Raw genomic sequence first — 26,626 nt, forward strand, 5'->3', positions numbered from 1 at the left:
AATAAGAATCACGATTTTTATTTTATTTTTGCTTAGAATAAAGATCACAATTGTCTCAGGATTCTCACAGTGTAACATCTTCTTTCACTTTATGCAAAAAAATTGGGCTAACTTTACTGTTTCTTTTTTTATTTTTTTTATTTTTTAAGTGTATTTTTTCAAAAACAATTGTGTTTGAAAAACTGCTGCGCAAATACAGTGTGACATAAAATATTGCAACAACCACCATTTTATTCCCTAGAGTCTCTGCAAAAAAAAAAAAAATATCATGTTTGGGTGCTCCAAGTAATTTTTAGCAGAAAATAATGATTTTTACTTGTAAGCAACAAATGTCAGAAAAGGTTTTGTCTTTAAAGCGTTCCACCCAAAAATGGATCTTCCGCTTTAAGCACTCCTTTCATGCCACATCTCGCATGTAATTTTTTTGGGGGGGGAGTGGGGGCTTCGTTAGGAGAGGGATTCCTGTCCCACTTCCTCCTTTTGCCAGGGACCACCAAGGCGACTCCTACTTTCACCTTAGGCAGCCCCTCCCTCTAGGCGATCTCCTGGGACACGACAGGTCCCAGGGGGTCGCCTGTCCACTCCGGGTGCGCAGCACGACTATCGCATGTGCTGTGCATGCCTGGCTGTGAAGCCGAAAGCTGTCACGGCTGGGTGCCCAGAGTGGCAATGGAGGCGCCGTGGGAGAGGAGCGACGCTCCGTTCGGCCGCATTGCTGGACCGTGGAACAGGTAAGTGTCTGTTTATTAAGTTAGCAACTACACTTTTTGTAGTTGCTGACTTTTTTAATAAACATAAAAAGCCTGGAACTCTCACTTTAACGTCCCTCATCTACACGCTGGAGTTCTTTCCTTTTGATAAAAGAATGAAAAGATACTTTGTTTCTACTTAATGAGTGTTGTAATATTTTTTTTTTTTTTTTCCAGCTGTGAGAACTCTCTGCACTTGTTAGGCCCCTTTCACACATGTGGACCGTATGTCTGCATTTCATCCATCCGTTTGCAGATGAAATACGGACATAAATGCATCCCTATGGGACAGCGGGTGTCTGCGGATGAACATCCGCAGACATCTGATATCGTCCGTCTCCGCAATGGTCCGATTTTGCAGACGGAGGAAAATCCTATTTTTCTATCCGTCTGCAGAGCGGATCGGATGAACACGGACAGACGGTCGGTGTTCATCCGATTTCCCCCATAGAGGAGAGCAGAGATCTGACAGGGTGGTCCCTGCACAATGTGCAGGGACCGCCCTGTCATCCGCCGGCTCAGCGGGGATAAATGGAGCGATCATTACGGATCCGTCCCATGTGAAAGGGGCCTTAGATTGTGACATGCTGTTTTGAAGATCTGGAAGGGAAAAAGATCGAGATTTTGATCCTTAACAATTAATCGTGCAGCTCTAGTGCCGTGTACAGAATTTTTCTTCTGATTTTTCTCAGTGTGTACCACACTTAAGTCTTGCATAAAGATTTAAGATAGCTGGTGGCTTCAGCTGAATATTCATTTTTATGGTTTCCAGAAAGTCTGGGGAGCCCTAGGTCATTTTGCTAGCATGACATTTTGCATTGCTTGTTTATAAAGCACAATCCTGAGTCAGCGGATTGAGTTTACCCCCTCCCTTCTCCATAAAGCTCTGTACAGGTTTCAGTTCGAGAGAGACAGTCTGAAAGAAAACAACCAATGCCATTTTCTCTTTAGAGGACCCATAATGCTCTTTGAGTCCACTGTCATGGGTGAACCCTGCATTTATCAAGCATTTGTAAAATTAAGATGTTATGTAAATGGTAATCTAAAAATAATATATCAGTTAAAAAATGAAAGGACCAAGACTTGGCTAACCTGACCTCTGTAGGTGAATTCAGTATTTGTGGTTTTCATGGAAGGTAACCTCCAGCCATAAATTTTTTTTTTTTTTTTTCATCATACAGTATTCTCAAGCTTCCTGAATTTTTCATTATTGACTATACAGTCTATGTATGATAGACTTCATAAAGAAACCGCTAAATATCTGAATCGGTTTGTCTGGATGTTTTTTTATAAAACATTTTTTCCTGGTTGTGGGAGAGCTAATGGCATGCAAATGAGTCAATCTGACAAATTTTGTGTCTGTGCCACCTTGTTTATGTCGGGTTGACTGACAGCAGCTTAGTGAAGCAGAACAGAGCTGAGAAAGCTGGGATTTGGGAAACTTAACCTCACACAAAGCACATCTGCTAACTTCTAATAGAATTTACTGTGAAAAACACATTCAGTCGCTGGATATAAAGAACGCATGTTACTTGAATGGTTACAGCAGATACAAATGTGTTAACTTTAGAAATGCATGTGTCACTTGGATGATTTACAGCTCACTTCTTGTCTAATGGACTGCTAGGGTTGTGGTATTTTATAAAAACCCTTTACCTTTTTGTATGAATTGACCCTTCCTTTTTAGATTGTAAGCTCTAACGAGCAGGGCCCTCTGATTCCTCCTATACCAAATTGTAATGTAACTGTAATGTCTGCCCTCATGTTGTAAAGCACTGAGCAAACTGTTGGCGCTATATAAAACCTGTATAATAATAATAAAAAAAACCTAGAGCTGTCTTGTTAGATGTTATCTGTTGCATTGTCCTTAAGGTTCACACTGTTCACTATTGTTCCCGCATCGCATGTTTCCCAGCAGCAGTTCACGCTGCTCTATGCGAACCGCTGGGAGTGTTAGGTAAAAGTTAAAGACACCCCCAAATTAGTTTGCCTATCGCAGTGCGATCTGCAAACTGGGAAAGGAATCTTATCGCGAATCGCATTGCGAGTGATTTTCAATGCGGTGCGAATTACATCCGATCTCTGACATCACACCAGTGTGAGCCGGGCCCTTACGCAACAAAAGTGATGGACAGCTGATCACACAAACACATCAATGCTCCTGACCTGTAAAAATTATAGGGGCTCTAATGTATTTTTTGAAAAGGGCTGGAATATTTCCATTGTGGTTCAGTTGTCCTGCCATTTTACATACTGCTAATTGCGTGTAATTTAGTGGCAACATTTCTCCATTTGTTGTATTGTAGTAAATTGCATTGGCTTTTTGTCTTTTTATAGGTATTTGCAAGCAGACCTTGAGACCTTTGATCTGCGAGAGCTAAAGAACGAGTTTGATGTCATCCTCCTAGAGCCCCCTCTAGAGGAATATTTCAGGGAGACTGGCATTGCTGCCAATGAGAAATGGTGGACGTGGGAAGATGTAAGCAAATGTTCACTGAGTGCTTTTTAATTCCGAGCAATCTATAATGTAAAACTGAATTATTTATCTGCAAAGTGGATGCTTTCATGTGCTTAACAGGGCATAAACTAGGAGTTTTTATTAACTAAACATCAACATCAGTTATATTCTTTATTCAGAAAGTCACTTGAGATACCTTGAGGCACAAACTTTTTCGGTATTGACAGTATGAGTTGTTTGGTCCAATCCGATGTAACCACAGCATTTACCTGGATAAACAGCTGAAATCTCATTGCTAGGCATGTAGTGCACACTCTTGATTTTATTCTAAGATTTTGTTTTATATTCTTACCTTCCTGTGTAGATAATATATAGTGGAGTAATACCACAAAGTTTATTTTTTCTTTCCCTTCCCCCACTACTAACCATAAACTTTTCCCAAATCGAATGAACTGTAAATAGATGTCAAAAGAGCAGGCATCTAAAAGCTCCCTTTTTCCATCTAGAAATTTAGCAGACTTTAATGCTTAAAATAATAACTTCTGCAGCTTAAAACGGGGATGTCCAACCTTTTGAGAAGCAAGGGCCACTTTAGCGTCCTGGTAACCGGTGCGGGCCACAATGAGCGTAGCGGGCGGATGACAAGTCTGTGTCCACTCTGCATATGCAGAGCGGACACGGACACAGCCTGCTCTACTCTATGGGCCCTCTGATCCGATCCATCCAGACAGAATGGGACTGATCCCCTTCTGTGTGTGTGTGTTTTTTTTTTTTTTTTTTTTTTAAACAGATTGGATTGGAGATAGGCGGGAGAACACAAGTCCGTTTTACATCTGCCATTCTATAGAGGTGGGTCCGATTGGGTCCACCTGAAAAACACAGCAGTTTACCTGCACCTCAACTGAGCTCAATTTTCAATTCTTCCTCAGGATTTCTGCAGATATCGCTGGCTGCTGCTGTCCCCCAGGCGGTTATGGCTGCTGGCTGTCCTCCAGGGCTGGTGCTGCTGGTGGGTCCCGCTGGCTGGTGCTGCTGGTTGGGGGTACTACTGGCTGGTTCCCGACCCACTATCCCCGAGCATCAGTGTACAAGAGCCAGTGCTGGAGGAAGCATTCCGAATAGGAGGTGATGGGCCACATCATAGGGCCCTGCTGGCCAGCAGTTGAGCACCACTGGCTTAAAACCTAAAGGATATGTAAACGCTTGTGTTTAAAAAAAAAAAAAAAAAAAGAGTCATACTTGCCTCCCCTGTGCAGTTGGTTTTGCACAGAGTGACCCGGATCCTCCTCTTCTAGGCTCCCTCAGTGACGCTCATGGCTCCTCCTCTTCTCGAGTGCCCTGTTGGAGAAGCGCTCTCCCACAGGGGAACACGTGCGGGCATGCTTCCATGTCCTGCTGCTGTGTCCATTGACACAGACGGCAGGACTCGGCTCTGCCCCCGGCTCGCACATCATTGGATTTGATTGAGAGCAGTGGGAGCCAATGGCTGTGCTGCTATCAATATATCCAATCCGTACCCAAGACAGTGGTTGGAGTGGGTGTGCTCGTCCCCAGCATAGGCGTGATCAGCCTCAGGTAAGTTAAAAGGGGGGGGGGGCAAGGCAGCGGCTCTGGGGAGCTGGTACACTACAAGAGGTTTTTCACCCCAGTGTATTCCCACTGGTGACATCCTCTTCTGTTATTCGATGGCACAGAACTTTGACTTTGAGGTTAAAGCGGAGGTCCACCCTAAAGTGGACCTTCCGCTCATCGGAACCCTCCCCCCCCCTCCGGTGCCACAATCGGCACCTTTCAGGGGGGAGGGGGGTGCAGTTACCTGGATAATCCAGGTAACTGCACCCACTTCCGGGACAGCTCTCTGCGGAAAGGGGCGTAACTTACGCCCTTTTCCGCAAGTGCCCGCCCCTTCCCGCAAGTGCCCCGCTGCCTGCTGGGAAACACACAGCTCCCAGAGGCAGCGGGGAGCGTCCTTATTGCGCAGCGCAATTCGCGCATGCGCAGTAGGGAACCGGGAAATGAAGCCGAAAGGCTCCATTTCCTGATTCCCATACCCAAGATGGCGGCGGCAGGACCCAACAGACGACCTAGCAATCGGCTTCGGGTGCCGACATCGCGGGCGCGCTGGACAGGTAAGTGTCACTATTTTAAAAGTCAGCAGCTGCAGTATTTGTAGCTGCTGGCTTTTAAAAAAAAAAAAACGCGGAGTCCCGGTGGACTCCCGCTTTAAGCCAATGTTTGTGTGGTAATTCCTTGTTGAGTGCTGGGACCAGTACTCCCTTCTCTGACCTTCAAAGTTATGAGTACATGCAGTTACATTTAGTTATGTTGGGGATTTGAACCATGTACTGCAGCTGTCTCAAATGGAGAATTGCTGAAGAAAAGAGCACTTTGATAATATTGTCAAAACCGAGTGGGTACCGTTTCCTTTTCAGGGGACCGGATCTTTCTTCTTTATTATTGCTACCATTTGAAGTTCCCCATTGTTGGTATCCCATGGCCAAAACTCATTTGAGGAGTCTCTATCAGTTAACCACTTGCCTACTGGGCACTTAAACCCCCCTCCTGCCCAGACCAATTTTCAGCTTTTGGTGCTCTTACACTTTGCATGACAATTACTCAGTCATGTAACCCTTTATCCAAATGAATTGTTTGTCCTTCTTTTTTTTTTTTTTTTTTTTTTTTAATACAAATAGCTTTCTTTTGGTGGCATTTGATCACCTCTGGGTTTTTTATTTTTTGCGCTATAAATGAAAAAAGACCGAAAATTTTGAAAAAAAGCCCCCAAATTTTTCTTTTTCTGTGATAAAATTTTGCAACTTATTAATTTTTCTTCATGAACTTTGGCCACAATTTATACTGCTACATATATTTGGTAAAAATAACCCAAATTAGTGGATATTATGTGATCTTTGTGAAAGTTAGAGAGTCTACAAGCTGTGGTGAAAATCATAAAAAAATTGATCACATCTGATGTACTGGTGGTCTATCTCATTTCTTGCGACCTGAACAAGCCAGAAAAGTACAAATACCCCCCAAATTACCCCCTCCTTTTTTTTTTTTTTTTTTTTTTTTTTGAAAGTAGACATTCCAAGGTATTTAGTAAGAGGCATGGTGAGGGTTTTTGATGTAATTTTTTCCCACAGTTCTTTGCCAAATTATGATTTTTTTTTCCCCCCCCCACAAAATTGTTATTGTAATAGGTTATTTCTCCCACATGGCATGTGTATACCACAAATGACACCCAAAATACATTCTGCTACTCCTCCTCCTGAGTATGGCGATACCACATATGTGGGATTTTTTCACAGCCTAGACACATATAGAGGCCCAACATGCTGGGAGCGCCATCAGCTGTTCTAGGAGCATAAATTACACATCTAACTTGTTGACTATCTATTCAATTTTGAAGGCCCTGGAGCACCAGGACAATGGAAATGCCCACAAAATGACCCCATTTTGGAAAGCTAACACCCCAATGTATAATCTGAGGCATAATGAGTCTTTTGAATTGTTCATTTTTTTCCAGAAGTTTTTGGAATATGTGGGGGTGAAAAAAAGGCCTTTTTGCTTTTTTTTTTTTTTTTTTTTTTTTTTTTTTATTTAACCACAAAGTCGTCCATTTATCAGATATATTTCCAACACATGTACATGGCAAAAATGACACCCCAAAATACATTCTGCTGAGCAAAGGGTAAATAAAAGATTACCTGTGCTTTTAGTAGTGCAGTTGTCCACAGGGGGGTAGCACTGGTCCAGGCAGCAGGCAGGCACTTGGTCAGCAAAAGAATGTGAGGCCCAAAAAAAAAATCTTAAACTCTTCCACTGTTAGGGCTCTCCACTCATAGGGGCGAGCATAATAGGACGTTGGGTTACTTGCTATGAATTATGGTGCATACAGGTTGCACTGGGCTACAAGCTATGCTAGCATGTCCTCAGTAAAAATTAAGTGGAAAAAAATCAATCGGGGAACATTTTTCTGTGTCTACCTGGACTCCTGGCTGGGCAGTGAAAGGGGGAATGTTAGCTTCTCCTGAATTAGGAGGCAGCCACAAGGGGTTCTGAATGGAATGGGGAAGGCTGACATGAGACCTGACCCTTTGGGACTAAAGTGACACCCCACTGGTACTTGGCCTTTCTTGCTGAGGTACTGCGGTGCTGGTGGCTGGCACTGCCTCCTCACCAGAACACCTTCGTCTGGTGGGCGGACGATCATCCTCCTCCTGAGGCTGTCGGTGTTCCACTGCTTAGGACAGGCTCATAGTTAATGTCAGACTCTGAATTTGAGGAGGAATCCGACGTGGAGAGCTCCCAGTTGCTCTCGTCGGCTGCAAGGATCTTGTATGTCTCCTAAGCTGAAAATAATTTTAGACGTTGGTGGGCACTTATGGCACTGATGACAGATGGCACTGATTACATGTGACCCTGACACGACACTGATGAAATATGGCACTGATGACAGACATATGCAGCCTCGCCAGTGCTCGTCACATGCAGCTTCACCAGTGCCTGTGCCAAGCAGCCTCGCCAGTGCCCGTCATAGGCAGCCTCACCAGTGCCTGTCATAGGAATTAGCGGCGATCTCTGTGTGTCACGGAGCTGGATTTGAATTGCCCGGGCTGCAGTAACAATGTCCCGCCTCCTGTAATCGCGTCACACTGATTCAATGTTCCACCATTGGATCAGTGTGCCGTCTATCACAGGAGGCGGGACATTGTTACTACTCCAGGCAAATCAGCTCCGGAACACACAGAGATCGAGGAGAGGAGGAGGGAGTGGAGGACTGGGCGCGTCAGGTTGACACTCCTGCAATGGGCGGCACCCGGGGCGGGCCACGCCCCCTTTCGATGTTGGCTGTTTTTTCATTTGGCCGAATGGGGAAAAAACAAGTTTTTTGTTTTGTTTTGTTTTTTTGGCAGCCGAAATTTCGGTGCACTTCTAATCTGAGCTCCTTGCTTAATCCAGTGCCATGCATATCTGCAGCTCTTCTCTCCCTTTACTTCCAGGTTTCACTGGCTTTGCCAAACAGCTATATAATAAATGGCTTCATATGATCACTATCTTTAAATAAAAGCCAGTTTTTGGCATGATCAGTCATTTTCAATATCTAAGCCAACATTTTTATGATTTCTGCCAGGATGTGCAAATTTTTGAGCACTGCTGTATGTAGAATGGTAAAAAAAAAACATTTTTTTTTTGAGTTTTGAGTTGGGCTTAATTGCATAGGAAATAATATACATTCAATCTGGAAGTTTTCACCTTATTTCAAAATGGATTAATTTCATTATTTACCTCAAACTCTACAAACCATACCCCATGATGACAATGTGAAAGAAGTTTGTTTGGAATCGTTGCATATTTATAAAAAATAAATAAAAATCCCATGTACTTAATATTTCCAGCCTTTGTCATGAAACTCAAAAGTGAACGCAGGTGGATCCTGTGTCTACCGATCGTCCTTCAGATGTTTCCAACTTGATTGGAGTCCACCTGTGGTATATTCAGTTTATTGGACATGATTTAGAAAGGCACACACCTGTCTATGTAAGGTCCCACAGTTAGCGGTGCAGAGGAAGGGTAAAGAAAAATGTCTGCAGCATTGAAGGTCCAAATGATCACAGTGGCTTCCATTTATGGATGATGGAGGCCACTGTGAAGTCTGGAACCACCAGGACTCTTCCTAGAGCTGGCTGCCTGGCCAAACTGAGCAATAGGGGAGAAGGGCCTTAGGGAGGTGACCAAGAGCTCGATGGTCACTCTGACAGAGCTCCAGCGTTACTCTGTGGAGAGAGGAGAAGCTTCCAGAAAAACAATCAGCACTGCACCAATCAGGCCTGTATGGTAGAGTGCCCAGAAGAAAGCCACTCCTCAGGAAAAGGCCCATGACAGCCGCCTGGAGTTTGCCAAAAGGCACCTGAAGGACTCTTAGACCATGAGAAACAAAATTCTTTCTCTGGTCTGATGAAACAAAGATTGAACTCTCTGGCCTGAATGCCAAGTGTCATGTCTGGGGGATACCAGGCACCGCTCATCACCTGGCCAATACCATCCCTATAGTGAAGCATGGTGGCGGCAGTATCATGCTGTTGGGATGTTTTTCAGTGGCAGGAATTGGGAGACTAGTCAGGATTGAGGGTAAGATGAATGCAGCAATGTACAGAGACATCCTTGATGGAAACCTGCTCCAGAGCACTCTGGACCTCAGACTGGGGCGAAGGCTCATCTTCCAACAGGCCAACAACCCTAAGCACACAGCCAAGATAACAAAGGAGTTGCTATGGGACATCTCCTTGACTGGTCCAGCCAAAACCCAGACCTGAACCCGACTGAATATCTCTGGAGAGATATTAAAGTGGCTGTGCATCGGCGCTCCCCATCCAACCTGATGGAGCTTGAGAGCTCCTGCAAAGAAGAGTAGGAGAAACTGCCCAAAAATAGGTGTGCCACGCTTGTAGCATCTTACTCAAAAAGACTTGAGGCTGTTGAAGCACCTTTGGCACCAATTACAAAGTATTAAGCAAAGGCTGTGAATACTTGTGTACATTGTTTGTTTTTTTTGTTTTGTTTTCTTAAATTTGCAAAGATTTCAAACAAACGTCACTGTTTTTATATCAGAAAATGTGATCTGCACTGTTGTGTGTTTTCAAATTATTATTTTTTGTTAACTATAGAGGTAGTCCCTATATGTATCCTATCAATATCCATACACTAGATTTATCATAAGCATTGTACTAGAAAAATAGCCCTTCATTTAATCCGTGGTTACATTTATGTTTTAGGAAATGAAGTGCTCCGTTATTTTATTATTTAAAAAAAAAAAAAGAGTTGTGAAAGTCTGCTGCTTTGGTACATAGTTTTCTCCAGGAGTCACTGACAGGCCAACCACAATATGTGAACACATTGTGTATCCTCCCCTGAGATTTCTGCTTTGAGCAGAGGTTAATCTGGTCAGCAACCTGTTTTAGAAAAGAGATTGACCTTGACCTTTGCTATTTTCTACAATACTGAAGAAATCCATTCCGTCAATAGACTTAATTGAATTCTCCCTCAACCAGCCATGTCTTAATTAGCTGGCTGCACTTTTATTGCTGCATCTCGGGGAATGTGGTTTCACCACAGCTGTGGATGCTACATACAGTTTTACAAGACATATACAACTGAAATGATCAGGTTAAAGGTTGCTAACAGCAGCCATTGTGTTTTGATCTGTTCCAGCATGCATGTGATACAAATTTTAGAAGCATTTCAATGAGCAACAAAAATCCAGCTTTGGTGGGGATCCATGAGTTAAGTACGGAATGTTCATGAATGCATATCAGCTGGCCTTCAGTTGTCTTCTCTTCTAATATTTGCCCTTTTGCCACAATGGCATTGTCCAGTTGAGAAACCCCTCCCCAGGAACAGTTCTGAGATTTTCTTGGGATTTTCACAACGGGATCACTGCCTCCTATCTAGCCAAATGACCACGCTGCTAAGTAATAACGAGACTGTAGGCAGAACAGTAATATATATTTTATTTTTGTTATTATTTTGGATATTTATTATAGCAAAAAGTCAAAAATAATGCTTTTTTTTTTTTTTTTCAAAATTTACGCTTTTTTTGTTTATAGCGCAAAAAATAAAAACTGCAGGGGTGATCAAATACTGCCAAAAGAAAGCTCTATTTGTGGGGGAAAAAAAGGACGTAAATTTTGTTTTGGAGCCACGTTGCATGTCCACGGAATTGTCCGTTAAAGCGACGCAGTGCCGAATCGCACAAAGTGCTCTGGTCAGGAAGGGGGTAAATTCTGCTGAAGTGGTTAAAATGCAAATCAGTTTAGAACTTTTTTGTCATGTGTTTTTCTGGATATTTGTGTTGTTCATTCTCTAACTATGAAAATATACCTACCATTAAAATTATAGACTGATCATTTCTTTGTCAGTGGGCAAACGTACAAAATCAGCAGGGGATAAAATACTTTTTCCTTACTGTAATTAGTACAACTTACACATAAACATCTTTTAAAAGTTTAGTACGGTAAGTTTAAAGTTGTATAATACCCAAGTCATTTTTGGTAATTATCCCCCATTATACACTATTGGTATTGTTTTTAGCCTCACTAACCTTGCAACATATTTTTTACTTTTGTGATTTGCTGGAAAGTTGGAAAAAGCTTGAACTATTATTAGTTTGATGTCCTAGTCCAAGTTTTTGATTGGTGCTTTATATTATAAATAAAAAGCATCTGTATTAAATGAAAATTCCACAATGAAGTCCACCTTCCACACTGGGCGAGGGTTGACCTGGTAGCCCAGGTACCAAGGACTACTCCCCACCATTATGCAGAGATTTAGTAACCCGGTAAATAATTCAGGTCTCTGACATTTAAAGAGGAAGTAAACACAGATGGGTTTACTTCCTCTTTGTTTCCCTGCAAAGGTAAAGCATAATGGACTGCTATGCATCGCATAGTAGCCTATTATGTGTCACTTACCTGACACAGGAGCCAGCGATGTCACCGCTGTAGCACGAAGCGTCCATCTTCTTCCGTGTATCAGGGCAACGATGGCGTCACTCCCGCGCATGCTTACGGGAGCTGCCACTAACGGCATATCGCCGTTAGCTGCGGCATGCTCGGCGCACCTGCGCGCCGCTGTCTACGGCACATTCATGGACCTACAGGTAAGCCTAATCTAGGCTTATCTGTAGGTCAAAGTGGTCTGTAAGGGTTTACAACCACTTTAACCAAAATGCACATTTTCAAGCTGGTCATATAATCCAGGTGTTGCTTGGTAGATCATTCTCACGTTTATAATGCATGTGTGAATAATCTGGTCACTGAATTTGTGAACTGAACATTCAAATCATGTGCACTGCGATGTCATCTACTATATTTAAACCCACATATGGAGACATTTTCAGAAGGATGGGTAAATACTACACTAATCAGCCATTCCATCTCATCCCATATGTGTATTATATGTTCCATCCAGGTGCTATTTTTTTTGTCTGTTCAAATATTCCACTTGGTCTCGACCTTTACCTTACACCCGATTCTTAATGGAGTACGATAAAGACTCTATATATATATATATATATATACGTAATGGTTTACACCAGATTAAAAAGCTTTTGGAGCACGTGCTCATAAATTACACATCCAATATATCTTTCCATTACTCATAAATTGTCTCCTCCATTTATACACATCTGGTGCATATTAAAAACCTTAGATCCACACTTGTGATGTAAGACCTTGTGATTTTAATGTATAAGCTTTGGGACTTTACTCAAGCATTGAACTGTCGGACCGCTTTTAGAGACGTGAATTATTCCACAGCGTTCACAAATCATCTGCTGAAGCTATGTTTCCCTTTCAGATAATGAAGTTGGATATAGAAAGTGTTGCCGGCCAGAGGGCCTTTCTTTTCCTGTGGTGTGGCTCTGGAGAAGGTCTGGATTTCGGTAGAATGGTAAGCATTAGTGAGCTAATCCCCGATATATAGACGCAGCTGGGGGCTGTTTCCTGTGAAAACTTGTCAAATAACGACTGTTATGAGGTTTCTGGATGCAGATGGGTGAAGTCATATGGTGGAGGAGATGAGCCACTCGCATTAGTAGAGTAAGAGGAGTGCTATGTAATGTGTTTTTGTTTTGTAGTGTAGATGTGGCGTGTCCAGCAGGTGTTTTATAATGCACCATGTCTACCACTGCTGCCTCGTTTTCTGGTTGGAAGTGAACTTTCATTATTTAAAGGGTAACTCCACTTTCGTGTGGAAAAAAAAAAAGATAAAATAAAAAATATACATATACAATTATGACAGAAGTAAGTCATAGTGTAATTGGATGTTATTAAAAATTACCACTGCTTTTCAATATGCAGCTCTGTAATTTTCTTTTAAATGCAATATGGCTACCTGGATTTGTGCTCTACACAGTGTATGGAACACACCCCAGAAATGTAATTTCCTGCTTGTATGATTGGCTCACTGATTTTCCCAGAAGTCTGCACTAAAATAGAAATCAGATTTTGAGCATCCACTGCAACAAAAATGTAATTTTTGGCGTGATACTCTCAAAGGGAATTCACATCTAAAGCCTAGTACATGGTATAAATTGTATTTTTGGGTGAAAGAAAAAAATAAACTCGCAGCTCCGATTGGTGCCGCTGTACTAATGATGCAACGTTGGTACAGCCATCTCCCCTGCTGAGCTGTTGGGCATGCCAAACCCCCCCCCCCCCCCCCGCCAGAACACTCCGATGGACAGAAGTCGGCCAGACCGGCTGCCATTCACACGGGCCAAATTTTGCCGCAATGTGTTCTAGGCTTAAGGGGATACAAAACCACTCCCATACATATTTACTCTGTATATGGACACAAACCGCTATTCCTTCAGAATAATAAAAGTTGGGAATCTGCAACAGGGTTTGTTAAAATCCTTGCAATGTACATTGATCACCCATAGTTTTTTTTTTTTTTTTTTTTTTTATCAACAATAGTTGAGTTACACTTTGTATGACGGGTACCTCAGTTCAGCCTATTTATCTACTTCCAGGCCAGGCCAATTCTGACATTTCTGTCCTAAATGTAAAAACCATAATTTTTTTTGATAGAAAATTACTCGCCAAATATATCTATCTAGAGACAGGGACACCCTATTGAATAAAATGTTTTATGCCACATGGTATTTGTGGAGTGATTTTTCAAACACAATTTTTGGGGAAAACATACTTTATTAAATTTTAATGCAAAAAAACAAAACACAATATCTAACCCAATTTATTTGGGGAAAATATAAAAGATGATGTTATGGCAAGTAAATAGATACCTAACATGTCATGTTTTAAATTTGTACAATGGCAAAAAACTATTTTCCAATTTGAGAAAAGTTGTGGGATTGACAGTGATATCCATTTTTTTTAAATTTGATGTTTTCTTTTGTTATTTTCAGTGTTTTCGCAAGTGGGGATTCAGGCGTTCTGAAGACATTTGTTGGATAAAGACCAATAAAGATAATCCAGGCAAAACCAAAACCCTGGATCCCAAGGCAATCTTCCAGAGGACGAAGGTATAATGTGGCCATTTGTCACTAGAATTCAGAGTAAAAAGTAAAAACTCCAGCTACGTTGTCCTACGCAGAGTCTTAAAGTATTCCTATCATAACTTACAATTGTTTCTATAGGAACATTGCCTTATGGGCATTAAAGGAACAGTTCACCGCAGCACAGATGGAGATTTCATCCATGCCAATGTTGACATTGACCTTATCATCACAGAGGAGCCTGAAATAGGAAACATTGAAAGGCCTGTAGAGATATTTCACATTATTGAACATTTCTGCCTAGGAAGAAGGCGACTCCACCTCTTTGGACGAGACAGCAACATAAGGCCTGGTAAGACTTCAGGAGATAATCGGTGCAAACACAACATTTTTGATTGACGTCTAGATGTATTCTTGACCTTTAGCTAGTTCAAACGGATGGAAAAATGAGCTCTTTGTAATTGATTGACCAGTGAGTGTGTGCACCTTGAAAAGGGAAGACCAATGAGAAAAACAAAATCCTAAAGTACAGTGGATAAGTTAATCTACAAATAAACCGGTATTCTATGCAAAATTGTTTGCTGCCATTTATATGTATTCCTTTGTTGCCAGGCTTAAAGTGATTGTTTGACCAAACAAGGAACATTATTTGCATATTCTTGAAAAAACGTAAAAACGCTTCCAAACAAGTTCTTATTCACCTCTGCAGCTGTAGGCATTGTGAAGAAATTCATCATCGTAGCTGACACATTGTTGCAATGTGATCTGTAAAATATATATATATATATATATATATATATATATATATATATATATATATATATATATATATATATATATATATATATATATATATATATAAATGTATTTTTTTTAAATAAACACGTTATACTTACCCGCAGAGGCATACCTGCAGGCTCATTTCCATGCAGCACTATCTGCGTCCATCGACACAGACAGTGCAGCTAAGCCTTGCTTCCTCATCACATAATTTGACTGACTGCATTGGGAACTCCTGCTACAGATGGGTACAGCACTGAATCGGATGAGGGGCAATATTGATATCTAAATATTTTTTACCTTAACCGCTTCCCATCCACGGCATGTTTACAGTCCTCGGACGGGAAGGGTGATCTCGGTCATCGCTGCAGCAATGTTTGAGATGACGTTTTATAGCCCCAGCAATTCCCTACAATGTATTAAAGTAATCCTAGTGACAAACAAGCTGCTGGATTGCTTTTACAGGAGGCAGAAGTTTTTTTTTTTTTTTTTACCTGGCCATTGGTGGTCGGATAGATCTGATCGGCTGCATTGAAGGCCAGCGGAGAGATAAAAAAATAAAAATAAAAAAAAGAATTCAATTGGAATTGTCTACACACGATCGGAATTTAAATGATCAGACATGATCTGATCACACATTTTCCATCGGAAAGTCCGACCGTGTGTACAGGGCATTACACTGGTACAAGGTGGTCATGTTCTGTTGATGTCATTCCCTTTGTTTGGTAATCCTCTAAATACAACATATAGAGAATGGGAAATGCTATGTCCTAGCTATACGTTTAGACTGCCTAGAATCACAATTTTACTGATACCATTTATTTATTTTTCTGCTTTCAGGCTGGCTTACAGTGGGACCTACTCTTACCAACAGCAACTTCAATCCTGAGACTTATGCTTCCAATTTCAATACCCCTAATTCAACACTCACAGGTTGCACAGAGGAGATAGAGAGGCTTCGCCCCAAAACACCCCCTCTTAAATCGGACCGTGGCTTTGGCTCATCCAACTTTGGCAATTCTAGAGGTGGTAATCGAGGTGGACCCTCTGCGGGAAGAGGAGAGAGAGGTAGAGAAAGAAACAGAGGAAGTTTCCGTGGTGACAGAGGAGGTTTCAGAGGACGTGGAGGACCACATAGAGGGGGATTCGCCCCACGCTGATTTCAAGAATAAGCATTTACCTTTTTTCTCCCCCCCCCCCCCCCCTTTTTTTATGTGGTCACCAGAATTGTCCTTTAAAAATGTAATAATGTAACTTTTGAAAATAGATTGATAAAATGTAAATCTGGAGGCTTCTTAATAATAAAATGTTTTTTTTAACAAAATCTATAATTCTGTAGCTTTTACATGATTTAGGAAACCAAAAACAGGTCACTTCAGAAGGAGGATGGGATTGAAAAGTGTATTTCAAGTGAACTTCTTTCAATACTAATGGGAGATTTAACTACTTGTTGGCAAGCATCTTGTTAGCAATTATATTGATTTCAGTGTGTTTCAAGTGACATGTCTGCAAATAAGTGGCTAAAGCTGTGGGTATACCGGTATCAAAATTTGAATCCATGTGTACACCTGACTGTTCAACAGAAGCTGATTGGTAAACCAGTGTCTGTCAAACAGTCTCACTGGAAAAGCAGCATTCGATCATCCACAGCAGCACCAATCCATGTATTCTGTCGGGTAAGAGTCCCAGCTTCTGGCATACAGTAGAGCAGTTAGGAAGAGCCCCCTCATCCACATCACTTGTGTGGATTCAGGAATCTGAGTTTTTCATTTTAACCAGCTGCTTAAATGGAAAAAAAAAAATGAGTGTATACCCAGCTTAAAGTGTCATTAAACCCACATCATAAAATATCAATAAATGCTCTATTACATGCTGCTCATACTTGGTCACTCTAAGATTCATCTTCTGTATTCTGCAAAAAAAACTGGTTGATCCTGCTGCACTCTATCTCCACCTTCTGTTCATGTCCCCAATTCAGCTAGGGATTTTGAAAATGTGTTGGCACCTCTGCACATGCTCAGTTCTCAGGGGGTTTCTATGCTGAGCATTTTCTCCCTATTACATCTGAGCATTCCCTGTGACTATAGAATCACACATGTGGGTGTATACACATTGGTAAATGACAGCCCTCTTCCTCCATACCCACTAATCAACTAAACACAATGGGGGGGGTTACATGTAGATTTCATGGAGGCTTCGCCTCCCTCTTATTCTAAGATGCAGGCTGGAGGGGTGTGACACAGCCTGTGACTGGCGGAAATCCACCTACTCCATATAATTTCCACATAACAAAGATTTAATTTCAAATTATATATTTGTATGCCAATTTAAAATAGTTTGCTATTTATAAATTTTTACTCTGCATTCCGAAGGCTGTTTTTTTTTTTTTTTTTTTTTTTTTTTTTTTTAAAACTTGTGGCCAGCAACAGAGAACTAGAAGCTCCTCCTGCTAATGTTTCCCTGCAGACAGGCTGGGTCATTTGACTGCAAATCTATCTATTTCAAGTGACGTGTACATTATTTAAATTTTTAGTGATCAGTAAGTTGTAGACATTTGGTGTTTAAACACCAACACAGAGTGTGGTTTGCACTAGAGTATGTACATGTTGTTAAGATTCATCATAGTAACCCCCTCTATAGTTCTATACATACAGTATCTCTCAAAAGTGAGTACACCCTCAGATTTTTATAAATATTTTATTATATCTTTTTATGTGACAACACTGAAGAAATTACACTTTGCTATGATGTAATGTAGTGAGTGTACATCTTGTATAACAGTGTAAAATAGCTGTCCCCTCAAAATAACTCAACACAGCCATTAATGTCTGAACTCCTAGCAACAAAGTGAGTACACCCCAAGTGAGAATGTCCAAATTGGGCCAAAAGTATCAATATTTTGTGTGGCCACCATTATTTTTCAGCACTGCCTTAACCCTCTTGGGCATGGAGTTCACCAGAGCTTCACAGGTTGCCACTGGAGTCCTCTTCCACTCCTCCATGACGACATCACGGAGCTGGTGGATATTCGAGACCATGCGCTCCTCCACCTTCCATTTGAGGATGCCCCACAGATGCTCAATAGGGTTTAATTCTGGAGACATGCTTGGTCAGTGCATCATTTTTACCCTGATCTTCTTTAGCAAGGCAGTGGTAGACTTGGAGGTTTATTTCGGATTGTTATGTTGAAATATTGCCCTGCGGCCCAGGCTCCCAAGGGAGGGGATCATGCACTGCTTCAGTATATCCCAGTACATGTTGGCATTCATGGTTCCCTCAATGAACTGTAGCTCCTCGGTGCCGGAAGAACTCGTGCAGCTCCAGATCATGACACTCCAACCACTATGCATGACTGAAGGCAAGACACACTTGCCTTTGTACTTCACCTGGTTGCTGCCACACAAGCTTGACACCATTTGAACCAGATACATTTATCTTGGTCTCATCAGACCACAGGGCATGGTTCCAGTAATCCATGTCCTTAGTCTGCTTGTCTTCAGCAAACTGTTTGTGGGCTTTCTTGTGCATCATCTTTAGAAGAGGCTTCCTTCTGGAACGGCAGCCATGCAGACCAATTTGATGCAGTGTGCAGGGTATGGACTGAGCACTGACATGCTGACACCCCCCCCCCCCCCTTTTCAATCTCTGCAGCAATGCTGGCAGCACTCTTATGTCTATTTCTCAAAGATGACCTGGATATGATGCTGAGCACGTGCGCTCAACTTCTTTGGTTGACCATGGCGAGGCCTGTTCTGAGTGGAACCTGTCCTGTTAAACCGCTATATGGTCTTGACCACCATCCTGCAGCTCAGTTTCAGGGTCTTGGCAGTCTTCTTATAGCCTAGGACATCTTTATGTAGAGCAACAATTCTTTTTTTTTTTTTTTTTTCAGATCCTCAGAGTTCGTTGCCATGTTGAACTTCCAGTGACCAGTATGATAGAGGGAGAGCGGTAACACAAAATCTAACACAGCTGCTTTCCATTTACACCAAGACCTTGTAACACTGAGTCACATGACACCGGGAGGGAAAATGGCTAATTGGGTCCAATTTGGAAATTTTCACTTAGGGGTGTACCCACTTTTGTTGCCAGCAGTTTAGACATTAATGGCTGTGTGTTGCGTTATTTTGAGGGGACAGCAAATTTACACTGTTATACAAGCTGTACACTCACTACTTTACATTGTAGCAAAGTGTAATTTCTTCAGTGTTGTCGCATGAAAAGATATCATAAAATAATTACAAAAATGTGAGGGGTGTACTCACTTTTGTGAGATGCTGTATATGCCCTATTGTCCTAGTGCCACCTAGACAGAATTGGTCTCCTTTAATTACTGGGCACTCACCCCACATATTCCTTTCATCCCATGCCACTGGCTCTGTGAAGATCGCTCCTCTCATCCTGCACCACTCTTTTGACCTCAGTAACCAGTAACCAGTGTCCATCTCCTCGATGGTACTCAGGCATTAAAGCCACTGTCGAGAGGATGTCAATTCACTGCAGTGGTTGTATGGGGGTGGAACCATGGTTGGGAGTTGCCTATTGAATGTAAAGCCATTACATCAACCCCCATACATAAATGAGACCAGAACAGGTATAGAAGTAAAGAATTAGATTTTTACCCTACATTTCATTTGCCATATTCTTCTGGGTTGTTGACACAGAATGGAAGGCTTTCACTACCAAGCAGCTACTATTTTCACAAGGATGCCAGAAATTACAGCCTTTCTAAAGCTCTCATGACCAGGCCATTTTTTGTGACACGGCACTGCGTTACTTTCAACTGACAATTGCACGGTCGTGTGACACTGTTTCCAAATGTATGTTATTTTTTCCACAAATAGAGCTTTCATTTGGTGGTATTTAAACACTGAGGTTTTTTTTTTTTTTTTGCACTATTAACAAAAAGAGACCTACAATTTTGGAAAAGGGGAATTTTTTATTTTTTTTTACTTTTGGCTTTAAAACACATCCAATAAAAAAAAAAAAAAAAGTAAAGTCAAATTTCTTAATTTTAGACCAATATGTGTTCTGCTACATAACTTTTGCGCAAACATATACCGTCTACAAACTATGGGCTATACACTATATTACCAAAAGTATTGGGATGCCTGCCTCACGAATGCACTTCTGTAAGAATGGTCAAACATTCCCATAGATACACTCCTAAACCTTGTGGACAGACTTCCCAGAAGAGTTAAAGCTGTTATAGCTGCAAAGGGTGAGCCAACTCAATATAGAACCCTACGGACTAAGACTGGGATGCTATTAAAGTTCATGTGCGTTTAAAGGCAGGTGTCACAATACTTTTGACAATATAGTGTATTTATGGAATTTTATTTATTTTGCTAGTAATGGTGTCCATCAGCGACTTATAGCAGGACTGCGATATTGCGGCGGACTGTCACTGTACTAATGTCACTGGCTGGGAAAGGGTAAACATCAGGAGTGATCAAAGGGTTAACTGTGTGCTTAGCTAGTGTTTAAGTGTAGTGTAAGAAGTGCATTGACAACACGGCAATCTTCCTTTTTTACAAAAATGCCAAACTGCCATTCTACCTCTGTACCTGTTGATCTGTGTTTACCGGTAGATATAGAGTTTGTGGTTCCCGCTGTGTATAATCAGTGTGAGCGAGCCGCCGGTGGCGCATATTCATGCCCGCTACCCGGAAGAGTGAAGAGCTGGATTACATATATATATATATATATACACACACACATACATACATACATACATACATATACAGTCAGGTCCATAAATATTGGGACATCGACACAATTCTAATATTTTTGGCTCTATACACCACCACAATGGATTTGAAATGAAACTAACAAGATGCGCCTTAACTGCAGACTTTCAGCTTTAATTTGAGGGTATTTACATCCAAATAAGGTGAACGGTGTAGGAATTACAACAGTTTGTATATGTGCCTCACACTTTTTAAGGGACCAAAAGTAATGGGACAGATTAACAATCATCCATCAAACTTTCACTTTTTAATACTTGGTTGCAAATCCTTTGCAGTCAATTACAGCCTGAAGTCTGGAACGCATAGACATCCCCAGGCACTGGATTTCATCCCGGATGATGCTCTGCAAGGCCTCTACTGCAACTGTCTTCAGTTTCTGCTTGATCTTGGGGCATTCTGCCTTCAGTTTTGTCTTCAGCAAGTGAAATGCATGCTCAATCGGATTCAGGTCAGGTGATTGACTTGGCCATTGCATAACATTCCACTTCTTTCCCTTAAAAAACTCTTTGGTTGCTTTCGCAGTATGCTTCGGGTCATTGTCCATCTGCACTGTGAAGCGCAGTCCAATGAGTTCTCAAGCATTTTGCTGAATATGAGCAGATAATATTGCCCGAAACACTTCAGAATTCATCCTGCTGCTCTTGTCAGCAGTCACATCAATAAATACAAGAGAACCAGTTCCATTGGCAGCCATACATGCCCACGCCATGACATTACCACCACCATGCTTCACTGATGAGGTGGTATGCTTTGGATCATGAGCAGTTCCTTTCCTTCTCCATACTCTTCTCTTCCCATCACCCTGGTACAAGTTGATCTTGGTCTCATCTGTCCATAGGATGTTGTTCCAGAACTGTGAAGGCTTTTTTAGATGTTGTTTGGCAAACTCTAATCTGGCCTTCCTGTTTTTGAGGCTCACCAATGGTTTACATCTTGTGGTGAACCCTCTGTATTCACTCTGGTGAAGTCTTCCCTTGATTGTTGACTTTGACACACATACACCTACCTCCTGGAGAGTGTTCTTGATCTGGCCAACTGTTGTGAAGGGTGTTTTCTTCACCAGGGAAAGAATTCTTCGGTCATCCACCACAGTTGTTTTCCATGGTCTTCTGGGTCTTTTGGTGTTGCTGAACTCACCGGTGCTTTCTTTCTTTTTAAGGATGTTCCAAACAGTTGATTTGGCCACACCTAATGTTTTTGCTATCTCTCTGATGGGTTTGTTTGTTTTTTCAGCCTAATGATGGCTTGCTTCACTGATAGTGACAGCTCTTTGAATCTCATATTGAGAGTTGACAGCAACAGATTCCAAATGCAAATAGCACACTTGAAATGAACTCTGGACCTTTTATCTGCTCCTTGTAAATGGGATAATGAGGGATTAACACACACCTGGCCATGGAACAGCTGAACAGCCAATTGTCCCATTACTTTTGGTCCCTTAAAAAGTGTGAGGCACATATACAAACTGTTGTAATTCCTACACCGTTCAACTGATGTGGATGTAAATACCCTCAAATTAAATCTCAAAGTCTGCAGTTAAAGCACATCTTGTTTGTTTCATTTCAAATCCCTTGTGGTGATGTATATAGACAAAAAGATTAGAATTGTGTTGATGTCCCAATATTTATGGACCTGACTGTATATATATATATATATATATATATATATATGATCCAGTGCACAGCTGCCATTCTGTAGCAGTAAAACTGCTGTAGGGTGGTCAGCAAATGGAAGTGTTACTAAACCCACAACAGTAAAATCAGTCTGTATATGCAGAATAGCATGCTCGTTTTACTCACACTGGAACTTAAGGGGTTAATCATCTGCATTGTGTAAAAAGGCTGTTTTATACTGTATGCACAGATCCTCCCCCTCCTGCACTGTCTATCTGGGGAAGGCCAGCTGACACAGTCAGGGTAGCCAACCTGCACATGCTCATTTGTGTCTTTTATGCTGGAGAGAACATTTACTTGTTCTCAGAGCTAGTCAGGTCACATGATATTGACATGACACTTGTGTGTGTATACAGGCAGTAGTGGAAATCTCCTACCTGAACTCTCAACACTGGAGAAACTGCAGTTTATCATGTAACCGTGGTATACAGATCATCCAAAAGGGTATATAGTGGCAGTATTTTAATGTAAAAAGATTTATAAGCTTCGGGCACTGGGGGGGAGAGGCGGATTAACTATTTTCATATTACTGGGTTTAGTAACACTTTAAGGAACATTAAAATGCAGCTATTGGAGTTGAACTTCCCTAAAATAAACACAGAATAATGGGTCTACAAGGTCGTCCACACAAGATGTGTAGGTGCACCTGTGAGCGTGACACAAAGTCCTAACAAAAGCATATTCAGGTATCTGAAGCAGCAATTTTACCTTTGCTTCTTTTTCTTTTTCCTAATATAAACAATACAAAGTTAAGCGACGCTTTACGAGCGTTTTTCGGGCACTGACATTGTGAAAGGGCTCTTAAAGCACTTGGGCTTTCACATTGAGATTGCAGATGAGGCTTCTTTCAAGCGCTTTACAGGCGCTTTTTTTAACGCTAAAGCACCTGAAAAAACGCCCCAGTGTGAAAGGGGTCAAAGGGCTATATTTAATCCAGTATTAGCATTCCTTTTATACAAAACACATTTTCATGGGACGCTATTGTACAAAATAGATACACGTTAAATATACTTACACCCCATTACAAGGGGGACTTACAGTATGTATTAAAGTGTCTGAATGACGAATCCTCTCACACAGCCATGTTGCCCAACAGCAGTTTGAGAGCGTGGAAGGAAGGCCCCGACTGCAGAGTGTGACGTATTACTGGCTATGTGACAAAATGCTTGTTTGACACCAATAAATGAGACACAGTGTCACCTGTCAGCCTGCAAAACCTAAACAATAAGCATGTACGACTCCAAGCAATTCTGTACAGCACCAGCAGTATTGGCTTGTTAATATCTTGACGTACTTTGTTGCTAGTTCATTGATCAAGGACAATTCTGTTCGAAACTAGTTGTTCAGTTAACAGATATTTTTCAAACGATAAGAGCTTTGTTTTTCTTCGAACAAATTTTCCTCTAAATAACCCAGTGACGTTAGCAAGGCACTTATCCCACTGTAGTAATATTTGTGGACTCCATAGTGCCGGTGATTATATCGATCTCTGATGAGATCCAAGGTCAGCACAACTCTCGCTCAATACCATAACGCTCAATACCATAGTTTGAATGACAAAGATGATTGAACTGAAAAACAATTGTTAATAAGATGGTTTTGATTCCGCTGAAGCCTGTTTAGTCTATTGAAAACAACATATAAGACGCAGCTCAAAACATAACGTGGAAAATATCAACTCTGAAAAAACAGAAGCATGTGGTTTTCTATGTAGAAACTCTGAATACAACATAAACGAACCACACAGTGCATTCTATTTCACACCTTCAATTACAAAGCTAAACACATTTTATCTTCTCGGTCAATAGCTTGGCTGTGTGCCATACAATAAGCTATTGTATTTACTCATGTTTCCACTGGACCTAAAGAAGCTTAGACAGAAACTGTGTTCCAGTAACAGCTAGATCACAGTGCCTGCACATAAGCCACATTGTGATCACCTCTATTGATCTCTCTCTATCTCTCCCTGGACAATACATCGTTCTCATGCGCACAGTGCTCAATCAAGGTTATATCTCAATTAGGAACATCAAAAACATTGCAGCTGATGCTAAAATATATGTTTCATCCAGCCCTTCTGTTGGAAGCTTTTTGCTAGTTGAAATCCATTACTTTAAATGATTATTGAATAGAAGTTTGAAGTCAATTGGACTAACGCAGATTAGAAAAATTAGATTTATTTGTGCTTATGATTGAATTTTCCCATGCACATGGGAAACTCAAGGCCTGTGGCAGATCCTACATCTAATGTGTACGTTTTATACTTTGTGCACTTTGGACAATACATCATTACGGTCTGTGAGGTGGTACAGAGCAGATCTTTATTCAGTTTAGCAGCCAATCGGTGTAAACTTCTCTGCTCCACTGCATGCCTGGATATATACTGCATGTCCACCACTGCTTCAGTTTTTGCAACACTCCTATATGACTATGTTAAAATCTTCTGTATTATAATACGATTTTTGTACTTCCCATAAAATCTTTTCTCTTTCGTTCATTGACGGACACAGCTAATTTAATTCTTGACGCTAGGGTTATCACGCCACCTTCAGGAGAGGACTAGGCAGAACATGTAACACATGTAAAGACAGCAAGACTGCACAGCACCGCCCAGGGGGCAGTCTCTCTGGCTGTAACCCCTCAACCTGCTTCCTGCAGCTCAGTTTTTCTCTGTCTAGTGTAGGAGAAGGACCTGGCTCCCTGAGGGGACTGTTAGTCCTGGGATTTTTTTCATTTTTTCTACAAATTTTGATCCTGTGATCTACAATCAACAGTTGGCTGGGTGACAGGCTGGATAATATAAGATCCTTGTAGTCTCCCCAGCCTCGGCATCGAGCGTGAGCAGACCCTAGCTACGCGCTGGGCTAGCCACGACATGCCCCTTCTGCTCTGGACGGCCGGTGAGCTGTATGCTCCTGGGCACACATATGACCGGGCTACTGCTGTCCGTGGCACAGTGTGCCGTGGCCAACAGCCACCCCATACTGCTCGCTTGATGGGTCTGTGGTGGAATGTGTCCAGCAATCCCGACAGGAAGGGTAAGTACGGCTCTCCCTGCCTCGGCAGGATAGAGCAGCTGGGCATTCCCTGGGAGGTCGACTAGGGGGTCTCTCACTCTCCCTTTCTCTCAATCATTCCTCCCTCTGCTGGGGCCGCTGTGTGACTGGGCATGAGGTGCAGTGTATGTACTTAGGCCGGGGGGGGGGGGGGGGCTCCGGCCTTTGGCGGGGGGCTGTGCTGTCTGTTAGGGCCCGTTTTAAATTTTCTGTTGCTTTTTTTCTTCGCTGTGAGGTGCCTGAGAAAAAATTGACCTCAGGAAAGGCCACGACCATTTTTCTGAAGCCGCAGCCATTTTCCTGTAGTCCATGCAGTGTATGGGCTGTCAGCCTATTTCTAGAAAGTTCGGCGGCCATTTTTCTTGGTGATTTTTGTGCTAAGGATCCCCCAGCGGCCATTTTCTTGTAGCCTCAGCACATTTTTACCTCTAGTGCTGGGTCTGTGTATCTCAGAACAGCGCAGTTTTCACTCTGAGCACTTTGTGACTGAAACAGGTCAGAACGGTCAGCGGCAGCACAGCGCAGTACTCGGTCAGGGTGGTGAGTCTTGCGGAGGGGCCCCTTTAATCTGTGAGCAGCTAGGAGGGTGCGATTTGTGTACCTAAGTTGTGGCAGGCGAGTAAGGGTCAGCATGGCGTCAGAAGCTGACGCTTCTTCCCCAGACATCCCTGCTATTACAACCGGCTCACCTGCAAAAAATGCTGTGCCTATGGACGCTTTGTCGGTGGTCCTGGAGACCTTTGTTGCCAGGGTGGAAGCGGCGTGCAGGCACAAGGGGGGTAAAAAACACCCCCTGCCCCCGTCTTCTAGAGAGAGCTCTGATTCAGACTCGGGTCCCGTGGTGACTGGCGGCCCCTGTTCTGACATGTCAGAGGATGCGGACCAGGACCGTTCGGACAGGGAGGACGACTCTGTTTCCGGGTTAGCGCAAGAAAGCGCTAGTAGGAGCACTTATCACTGCGGTGCGGGATACCCTGAAGATACAGCATGCAGCAGGAACCTCTGCTGAGGTGGCATTCCCTTTTGGGTCCCGTAAACCCGCCTGCACCCCTAAGGTGTTTCCGTATTTGACTTATTTTGATAAGTTCATCTACAAGGAATGGGGAAGTCCGCAGCGGGCTTTTTCAGTCCCAAGAAGAA

The 26,626-nt window shown here is 42.2% G+C and overlaps 1 protein-coding gene across 1 annotated transcript in view; it reads left to right on the forward strand.

The window, feature by feature from the left end:
* The window catches only part of METTL14 (methyltransferase 14, N6-adenosine-methyltransferase non-catalytic subunit), a 43,257-nt gene extending 26,926 nt beyond the window's left edge, over positions 1–16,331 (forward strand). The window contains exons 7-11 of the mRNA XM_077476814.1: positions 3,087–3,228; positions 12,565–12,657; positions 14,138–14,254; positions 14,369–14,579; positions 15,848–16,331. Of these exons, the coding sequence (XP_077332940.1) occupies positions 3,087–3,228; positions 12,565–12,657; positions 14,138–14,254; positions 14,369–14,579; positions 15,848–16,167 (883 nt within the window). The 3' untranslated portion in view covers positions 16,168–16,331. The remainder of the gene's footprint in view (positions 1–3,086; positions 3,229–12,564; positions 12,658–14,137; positions 14,255–14,368; positions 14,580–15,847) is intronic.
* The last annotated feature ends 10,295 nt before the right edge of the window (positions 16,332–26,626 follow it).

Source organism: Lithobates pipiens, unplaced genomic scaffold, assembly GCF_037356315.1.
Source record: "Lithobates pipiens isolate NorthernLeopardFrog02 unplaced genomic scaffold, aLitPip1_a1.2 Scaffold_13, whole genome shotgun sequence".
Lineage (NCBI taxonomy): Eukaryota > Metazoa > Chordata > Amphibia > Anura > Ranidae > Lithobates > Lithobates pipiens.